Source organism: Electrona antarctica, assembly GCF_951216825.1.
Source record: "Electrona antarctica genome assembly, chromosome: 14".
Classification (NCBI taxonomy): domain Eukaryota; kingdom Metazoa; phylum Chordata; class Actinopteri; order Myctophiformes; family Myctophidae; genus Electrona; species Electrona antarctica.
Window position 1 is genome coordinate 25578925 of NC_136795.1, and position 10042 is coordinate 25588966.

The 10042-nt window shown below is 41.0% G+C and overlaps 2 protein-coding genes across 2 annotated transcripts; both read left to right on the forward strand.

Moving 5' to 3' along the window:
• Positions 1-318: 318 nt before the first annotated feature.
• Positions 319-6174, forward strand: ppan (peter pan homolog). Its single transcript, XM_079520333.1, has 12 exons — positions 319-555; positions 888-1058; positions 1241-1342; positions 1989-2039; positions 2225-2395; positions 2603-2679; positions 2908-3015; positions 3430-3553; positions 3641-3719; positions 3870-3999; positions 4083-4240; positions 4328-6174. Exons 1-12 carry the CDS (start codon positions 538-540, stop codon positions 5026-5028), a joined length of 1890 nt encoding a protein of 629 aa, XP_079376459.1. The 5' UTR covers positions 319-537; the 3' UTR covers positions 5029-6174.
• A 1140-nt stretch (positions 6175-7314) lies between these two features.
• p2ry11 (purinergic receptor P2Y11) lies at positions 7315-8532 on the forward strand. The gene has a single exon (XM_079520424.1). It carries the CDS (start codon positions 7365-7367, stop codon positions 8295-8297), a length of 933 nt encoding a protein of 310 aa, XP_079376550.1. The 5' UTR covers positions 7315-7364; the 3' UTR covers positions 8298-8532.
• Positions 8533-10042: the final 1510 nt, after the last annotated feature.

Genomic DNA, 10042 nt, shown 5'->3' on the forward strand with positions numbered 1-10042 from the left:
GTTCCCTTCTTTCCTAACTGTGTATTTGATGATTTTTATTTCTATTTTGCTTAGATGTGTATATTTTATAGATGTGTCTTTAAATGTCTTGATGAATTGAAAATGGAGGACCCTGATGTAATAAGTATTTTTGCTTTGCTTTTTCTGGTTTTATCCTTGCTTATATTTGCTTACTTACTATCAAGACTTGCTTATATTTGCTTACTTTCTATATTACTCTGCTTACGATATGCCCCTGTAACTCAAGTATCCAGCTAGGAACTAGCCTGGTGAGGCACCAGTCTTTCAGCTAGGAACCATTACAAAGTCAAATTCGGTTGTTGAGACACACGGACATATTATCATGTGTGACACCGTGATGAAATTCCACATGTGCTAAGGCTGCCTGCCATGCTCTGTGCTTGGTGGACGTGAACAGTTTAGCAGGAATATTATGAAAAAAAATATTGACTTTTTTGTATTTTGTACAAGAGTAATCTCTTGAGTTAGAGGTAACGGTAATTGCATTAATTTGCCAACACTGTATCTCAGAACATAATGGGGAAGACGACAAAGGTAAGGACAAGTTTCACTTTAAGGCTTAAGCTAACGCGTTAGCCAAAGTGAACCTCGTACATTTAATTGTAATGTTATGAATGTGTGTGAATACCGGACATTTGCCTCTTTATGGAATATTATGTTTATATTTACCGCCGTGTAATGCGATACGAATAAACAGTTAAATTAGGGAAAGACAACGTTCACGAGTCACGACATGTACACTGTAAAAGTTCCTATAGCCTATTTGCTATCGCTGTTTTCTTCCCTCAATGAGGAAACCACATAGGCCTAGTAATATATTTTAGTATCATGTCCAGTTGATAATCATTTGATGTCGTATTTTTCAGACCAAAAATCAGAAGAAATCCAGACTAAATGCCAACCATGTGGCTGAGGAAACCTACACGAACGTCCCCCACTCCTTCGTGTTTAACCGAGGTCAGGTTGGGAAGAATGCCGGCCAGCTGGTGCAGGACATGCGGCGAGTCATGGGGCCTTTCACCGCCGAGAACCTGAAGGTCCGCACTTTATCATTTTTAATGCATCTTTGTAATCTAAAAAAAATAGTGTACAGATTCGTCATGTATTGTTTTATAGGCTTATCTGGAATCTCCTCCAGTGTCTTGTCACACTGCTGGAGAACCGACGAGGCCTGGTAGTTTTTCATTAGTTTGACGGCTGTGCTTGTTTTCTCTACCAGGTGAGGAAAAAGAATTCGCTGAAAGATTTTGTGTCGGTAGCAGGACCACTGGGGGTGACACACTTCATGATCTTCGGCAAGACCCCCACCAATGTTAACATGGTGAGATCATTAGAGATTCAGTACCTTGCATGACTACAGTATGAAAGTAGTATTTACCTGTCATTGTTTACTTTTAGTTCCACAAATTTGCTTCATGTACATATTGTGAACTCAGGGTTTTGTCAAAATGTTTTTTGTTTTTGTACATTGGGACTTGGGAGCATAATGTTTATTCTCAAGTAATTTGATCTTTTTTTTTTTTTTACAATTAACAAGCAGTGTGGAAAAGAGATTTTTCACATGATAATCTTTATGCTAAGCAGCTAATTTATGCGACATCGCACAACAATGTTGTACACTGAAAATAGCAGACCTACAACTTACAATGCATGAGTTTACAATGCGCTGCAGATGAGGTGAGGTTGCTATGTTTGGCATGCGGCAGTCGTGTGACCAAGTGAGTTGGGATTTAAGGTTGAATGGTGACATCAGCCAAATTATAGTGGGCAGGATGTGCACGCAAATCCAAACGATTTTAACGGGTGATTGGTCTGCACACCGTAAATGCTCCCAAAATAATTTATTACCAAATATAGGTTAAAAACCCCCCACAACGTTTCGGCCTATGTGGCCTTCGTCAGGTATGCCAAATCCACATGGAGATGCTGTTCAGCTGTTGTTGACCAATAAAATATTTTTGTTTCAGAGGCTCACTCGACTTCCCAAAGGTCCAATGCTGTACTTCAAAGTGGCAAAGGTATTTCTATTGTGTTTTTTTGCAGTAGTAAAAGGTGCTCGGGCTTAGGTGATGACGCATTATTATAACGTGACTGTCAAGTGATGTCTTTCAAAGTAAACGCACTGATAATCCCTTACCATTAAAATAAAACTTGGTGTTGCTCTTTGAATTGTTTATGATGAGGACTGTTGACTCTTTTCCAGTACGCGCTTATCAAAGATGTGATTTCATCTCTGAAGAAACACCGGATGCACGACCAGCAGTTTGGACATCATCCGCTGCTCGTCCTGAATAACTTTGGCTCTGACGGCATGCATGTTAAACTGATGGCCACCATGTTCCAACACATGTTTCCCTCCATCAATGTTCACAAGGTATGTTTGAATGAAGTGGCAGCATAGCCGGATAGTATGAGTGGTTGATGACGTGTCAGAATGATGAACGTATAGTCTTCTTATATCTTCCCTGAAGAAACAAACACTTTCTGACAACTCAACTCTGGCATCTCCCTGAACTTAAAATAAAGTAACTCATTTAATAACATTACAGTTTAATCTAAAATAAGGCTTTTGTTTTCCTAGATAAGCCTTAACAGTATCAAGAGGTGTGTTCTGCTGAACTACAATCCAGAGACCCAGGAGATAGACTTCCGTCATTAGTAAGTATTGGACGTTTCCCAATACGAGCTTCCTATGCTTGTCATAACATTTTACCTTGATAAGACCGTTGGGCTCAGATGATGACGAATTATGACTTGACTGTTCAGTGATGTATGTTCAAAGTAAACGCACTGATGGGCCCTTCATCAAAAACACCCACAGCTCAATTTTCTGTTTATAATAATGTCCCACACTCACCTCCAGTACCATCTTCTTCCACCCTGCAGCAGCCTGAAGGTTGTCCCGGTTGGCATTAGTCGTGGAGTCAAGAAGCTGATGCAGGAGAGGTTCCCCAACATGAGCAAGTTTGAAGACATTAGCGAGCTGTTGATGAAGTGAGTCCCTTGTGAAAATGCAAATTCTTCTATATTATAGTGGATATTTTATAACTTTTGTAACCGCTATAATCTTGTTTAACCACTTATGCTGTCTTTTGTTAAGAAGTTTAACGACTGTTTGCGAAAATAGACGATCTACAAGCTCAAAAGGCATTGCACTGCAATGCGTTGTGTGCTTGTAGATCGACTGTAACTATTTAACCACCTAAGTTCACCATGGTCTTCTCCATTTTTCCCTCCACCAGAAGATAAAATAGCTGATTTTAGCTATTTTATCTGAATGTTCACCTATTATCACAATAGGGAAGCTAGTTTAAAGTGGTTAGTTTTTGCCTGGCTGAAAATGGTTAAAGTAAATTGTTTTTTTATGACCTAATCATAAACTGATCTAATTCCAATGACTTGTTTTAGGGGAGCTAACCTCTCTGAGAGTGAAGCGGAACAAGATGGAGATCACAACATAACTGAGCTGCCCCAGGTCTACTCTGGACGTGGCAACATGGCATCACAGCAGAGCGCTGTGCGCTTGACTGAGGTAATTGTGCCAAATGTGTTTTTGAATGCTCACATCAGTGGTACTAGATGGGGCTAGCCTATACTCAAGCGTGTTTTTCTCCTTCAGATTGGCCCTCGAATGACTCTGCAGCTGGTGAAGATACAAGAGGGCATAGGAGAGGGCAATATTTTGTATCATTCCTTCAGTGAGTATAAAAGTTATTATTTTATTTAACCTCAAGTGGTTATACTTTAACTGTTTGAAAGTAGTACAAGCTCACAACGAGATGCGATGTGTTGTGAGCTGTGGATTTGTAGAAATGGTCCCTAATGGGGTTTCTATAAATTGTTCACAGTCTCCAAGACGGAAGAGGAAATTAAGGAGATCCTGAAAAGAAAAGAGCAACAGCTGAAAGCGAAATCAGCGCGGCGGAATAAACAGGAAGAGGATATTGCTCAAAAGGAAGAGCAACGGGAAGAAAACAAGTAGGTCATCCATCAACAATGAATGATTTTGACAACTTATTATTTTTGTTTATCAGACATTTAATTTTGAATGTGTGTTTCAGGAAAAAGAGCCTGGCAGGCATGAAAAGAAAGCAACAACCGGAAGAAGAAGAAGACAGTGAAGTGGAGGACCCTGGGGCGCAGACTGACAAGGTGGTGGTCTCATCTGATGATGAGGTGGAGTACTACAGACAGGCTGTAGGGAAGGAGCCAGACGAAGGTGATTATCATTAGAGATGTACCCTCACCTGTTTAATCTCATGGCTGTTGAGAGAGAACTTAATAATTGTATTTTATTTTTGTTCAGGCATGTTCTCTGCTACCAAGAGGTTTCAATCAGGAAAACCTCCAGGAGGACCCTTTAAGAAGAGGAGGCTGTCAACTGGAGGACCTGCAGGTGACGAGAAACGCGGCAAGTCACCCGGGAGACATGGTCCAGGCGAACAAAAATTTACAAAAGCACACCAGAGACATTCTCCAGGTGGACAGCGCAGAGACAGACCAGGAGGAAATCGTGACAGGATGGGTGCAGGTGAACAGAGACGTCCAGGTGGACCCCGCAGAGACAGACCAGGAGGACATCGTGACAAGATGGGTCCAGGTGAACAAAAATATACAAAATCACCCCAGAGACATCCGGGTGGACCACGCAGAGACAGACCAGGAGGACATCGTGACAAGATGGGTCCAGGTGAACAAAAATATACAAAATCACCCCAGAGACATCCGGGTGGACCGCGCAGAGACGGACCAGGAGGAGATCGTGACAGGAAGGGGGGGAAGAGATTTGGGGACGGGGGGAAACGATTTGGGGCTAAGAAAACTGGTGATGGGGACAAGAGGTTTGGAGGCAAGAAACCTTTTCAGGGTAAGAATACATTTGGGAAGAAAAACATGGATGGGGGATTCAAATCTAAGGGTCCAAAAGGCAAACCACCTGGCAACAAGAAAAGTGGTCCCAGCGGTGGTGCGAAGCAAGGGTTCAAACAGAGGAAGGGCAAAGGCTGAATTGAGCTCTTCCATTTGGAACAGACATTGAATGCAGTCTATAATCAAACACTAGATGGCAGCACAGGTGGATACATCACCACCATGACCATAGCTGTGAATACCACTCATTTTCAACATTGAACTATGTCATTCATATACCTTAGAAATATTGTGTGGAAATAAAGACCTCCAGTTCTGTGAAGCCCAGAACTGGAGGTCTAGAACTTGGGGTCATGTGCTCAGTGATATCACGAACATGTACTTTGCAAGCCAAATCCCCTTTTTGAAACTAACTCCTCGCCACTCGCCATAAACACACTTCCACTTGGTTTGAGCAATGGTATATAAATAATGGAGATGGCACTGGATGGGAGGGGATTCCTGGTGATGTCTCTATTATTTATATATATATATATATATATATATATATGCTCAAACCAAGTGGAAGTGTGTAGTGCGAGTGGCGAGGAGCTAGTTTCAAAAAGGAGGAAAGAGTACATCTTTGTACTTTTTGGCTTGCAAAGTACATCATCATGATGTCACTGATCACATGACCCCAAGTTCCAGACCCAGATAGTAAATATTTTTCTTTCCTGATAGTGGTGGTCATAGAACAACACCAATATGGGCAAGGTGGTGATGGTCCTCGCTGGACGCTATGCCGGGCGTAAAGCCGCCATAGTGAAGAACATCGATTATTGCACGTCTGACCCCCCCCCTACAGCCAGGTGACTGCTCAATAAGGACGTCGTTAGGAACCCTGCCCTGAAGCGGAAGGCCAGGCGGGAAGCAAAGGTCAAGTTTGAGGAGAGGTACAAGACTGGCAAGAACAAGTGGTTCTTCAAGGTTCTAGGCTCCCTTGGTTCTACAAATGTATGACATCTTTGTGATGTCACTGATCACGAGCACAAGTTCTAGACCTCCAGTTCTAGGCTAAACAGATTCTTTTTTTATTTCCACACATCTCAAGGTATATTAATGACAGTTCAATGTTGAAAATGAGTGGTATGCCCCTTAAGTGCTGCTCGATTGGGGGCTTTTTTTGTGGAATATATTTATTGCTGAAAATCAGCAGAGGGAGTTCATATAACAGTGAAACTTTTTTTGTACTGTTATGTTGATTTAAATGTGCTTTATCCAATAAATTGTTAAGAAATCAAGCTATGCTACTTGCTACGTGTCCTTTATTTCCCTGGTATCTGCTCAACTGGCTCAATCGGACAGATGTTACTTAAAATTATTAATGAAAAATGTAGCTGTTTAGCTAAATTTGTAGCTGCTGGCAAAAACAGCACTTTATAATTGAAAATTATAAATTTCCGTTACTGGTATACAATATTGTGATTGTAGATAAAATGCATTAACAAGTTAGTGGGTTTATAGTATAATAAATAATAATGAATTTACCTATAATAGCGTCGTAGTCCTGCCCCCTGCGAGGGCCCCGTTAGAGTATTTCCCATTAATTTTTCCATAGACGTTTCAAGACCTTTAAGCATCGGACAAAGACGACAGCCCAGTTGACCAATCATGACAAACACATTTTTGGGGCCAAACAAATAATTAGAAGAAGAAAAGGGCAGGATACAACACTTAGAGTTTTGCTTCTTTCTAATTATATGTTCGGCCCATTTTTTTGTTTATTTTCATGATTTGTCAACTCGGCTGTTGGCCTTGGTCTTTAAATAAATACATTTTGAAATGTCTATGGGAAAAATGAATGGGAAATTCTCTTCTGGTGCCCTCGTCGTTCTGAAAGGGGGTGGGGCCATGACATTTTTGCTTAAAATGTTCAGGCCGACGTTGCTTAAGAGGAAGTGAAAGATTCATCCATTTTCACCCACCATATTGCACTCACTGCAAATTCAGTTGAGCAGCTGTGGTAATCTGTCTTCACTCTTCAGGAGTACAGTGTATAGGATTAGGATCTCTGAGTGAGTATATTTGGGTTCGCTCTAACTGATACAGCTTACATTTTTCGAAAGTATTTCTATAGACTAGAGGTATGCGCATATGACATCATCATACTCGGAATTTATGCGGGAACACCTATTGAGTGGCAAGCTTGACATCATCCAAACAGAAAAGTTGATTGTAAATTTCAATTAAAAAATAAGCCTAGTTTTTCAGTAGGTTATTAAACTGTATACCTAAATATTGTTGCACAGCCTATTCTCTCACTACTTTGAGTTTGTAGATAAAAGCTTTAGACTGATAAAGTAAATAATAAGTAATAAAGTAAATTTGTATTGTAGCATTACTAATTATTTTGTTAATTCTTATTCCATTCACAGACATTGAACAGTATACACATCCATTTTATGAAAGCTACCAGATGAACTTCAACAAATACAATGATTGACAACACATCACATTGTGAGAAATTCCAAATCGCACTGCTACCTTCAGTGTACGGTGTGGAATTTTGTGTGGCACTAGCTGGCAATCTGTTTGCACTGTGGCTCTTGGTGACCCGAGAGAGAAGAAACTGGCACACCGGAGTGGTTCTGTCCTGCAACCTGGCCATCAGTGACGTCCTCTATGTCCTCACGCTTCCGTTGCTGATAGTCTACTACAAACAACAGAAACATTGGATATTTGGGGACACTGCCTGTAAAATAGAGAGGTTTCTTTTCACATGTAACTTGTACGTGAGCATCTTCTTCATCATGGGTATAAGCGTGAACCGATGTGTGGCCATTGCATACCCCTTCTTCTCTCGCAACCATGTGCGGCCGGCGCTTGTTAAGGCAGCCAGTGCAATCATCTGGATCCTTGTTGCGGTCCTTTCCTGTCCTGTGTTGAAGTTTGCCTCCACTTGCCCTGCTGTGCATGGAAACCACACTCAGTGTGTATCAGTGTGTATCCACACTGACCAAGTCTCACACTTCACTTATAAAGTGTTCTTGGCAGTGTTTGGGTGTTTTCTTCCATTTGTGGTAACTTTCACGTCATACTGTGTGGTAATATGGGTGGTATGGAAGAATGAAAACATTACCAGACTAGAGAAACAAAAGGTAGCCCTAATGGTCATATCTGTCATTGTGCTATATGCCATTTCCTTTGTGCCTTATCATTTATTTCAGGCCTATCACCTATACCTGAGAATCTATTATCCTGATGTCTTCAACTGTTGGGTGTACACATCCTATCAAGTATCTAAGGGGTTGGCAGCTCTGAATATGTGCATCCATCCACTCCTTTATATGGCTGTGTTTGACAGTATCAGAATTATCTGCTGTGGGAGGTGTGCAGAGGACAATGACAGGGGAGATGTAAAGAATTAAGATGTTAGATTCTAACATTTTAGTGAATCATTTTAACTTAAAAATGAGGAAAGTGAGGAAAAAAGTAGGATGAAGTGAAAGATAAAGTAGGCTATAATATAGTAGGCCTACAGTGCTAAAGCACTTGGCTTAATTACTCTCGTGATACCTTTTGTATTTTATTACAGTACATTATTGAAACTAGCAGTAAAACACAATTCTATGTTCTAGTGTAGTCTATGGCTAGGTACCGTTATCTGTGTAGGCTGTTTCACCCGCTGTCATTTCCGTTATGGAAAGTTTCACAGTAGTGAATATACTGGTGCTAGTCTGACAAGAAGGAAGTAGGCTATGTCTGCTTTCATATCTGCAGAATGGTGAAATCACCCCTCAACTATATATGCCAGAAATATGTGGAGGGGATGGGGAGGGAAGCCTTGCAGATGTGCCATTGTTACCGTGGTGGTATCCTTTAAGTTTAAAAGATACAGCACCAGTTTTCAAATAAAACAGAATTGTTCTTATATTTTAGTCAATACAGTACAGTATGTGAAAGAAACAGTCCATAGTGCGGTAGTGAAGAAAGTACAGCATGTGTCTCTTGTGTATTTTGTACATGCAGACTTCTGTACCACATATAATAAAGTTATTTACTTAAAGTTATTTACACAGATTGTTACCATTTCCATTTCCAACATGATGCCATCCGACTAGTGGAGAATATTTCTATGGGATGAAATATAACCTACCGTAATATATATGATGGAGATAATGGATGCATAGGGATTTAAGATTCAGATTGAGAGACGTACAGTACAATTTCTATTTTTTCAACATTCTCTTTATTTTCACAAAGAAAACAACAATGACTCCGTTCCAGAATATTTTGATCGGATATAGTTGGTCCTCCTTGGCCTAATATTATGATAGGCCTATATATTATGGTTGGAGAATAGTGACGCTTTATAGTGTTAATAGAAAAGTTGTTAAATATGATGCTTTTTGGGCATGGAAATGGGCATGCCATGATGTGTTTGGGCTGTTTTAGGGAGAGGGCCTGGGTTAAGGCAGAGGCGTGGCATTGTGCAGAGGCTGACCTCTCTTGGAGATAGAGTCCAAAGAGAAGAACGCACATCTCAAAACAATTCCACAGGTGCTGAACAAAAGATACGTACATTGAAAAATTAAGACAGTCCGCACAATGTCTTAATGCTTTAATAATAGTAACCTGGGAGCTTCAGAACAGTGTGCGGACTGGGTTTGACCTTCCCATGAACAAGGCTTCTCTGGTTTACACAACGCTCAGCAAATCTTATACCCAATCCAACCTGGAGTGTGGGCGTGCATTAAAGACAGACACACGCTGGCAAAACCAACCTCAACTTTATAATTTGATCGTGGCCCATAAAAAACTCGTAGGTCTATTCTTTGTATTATTTTTTGCATAAAAGTCACTCTCAATATAGGCTCCATCTGCTATATTACCGTAGCAAATGGAGCATAATTTCAGTCATTGTTATTCGGTGTGCCTGCCCCAGACTGCCCATCACTTTACTCTAAAACTGGAATTGGCTTTGCACCTGGTCTCTGCAAAGGATTGACCAGCTCAGCGGCCTTGTGGTTAGAGTGTCCGCCCTGAGAAGGTCGGGGGTTCGATCCCCGGTCGGGTCATACCAAAGACTGAAAAAATGGGATCCAATGCCTCCCTGCTTGGTACTCAGCATCAAGGGTTGGGTAAGTCCCTGCGACATACTAGCGTCATGTCC

Coding starts and splice junctions, on each gene's coding strand:
- ppan (XM_079520333.1), top strand. Junction 1,343..1,988: donor CCCCCACCAATGTTAACATG/GTGAGATCATTA, acceptor TTTTTGTTTCAG/AGGCTCACTCGACTTCCCAA. Junction 3,016..3,429: donor ATTAGCGAGCTGTTGATGAA/GTGAGTCCCTTG, acceptor GACTTGTTTTAG/GGGAGCTAACCTCTCTGAGA.
- p2ry11 (XM_079520424.1), top strand. CDS start 7,365: ATGATTGACAACACATCACATTGTGAGAAATTCCAAATCGCACTGCTA.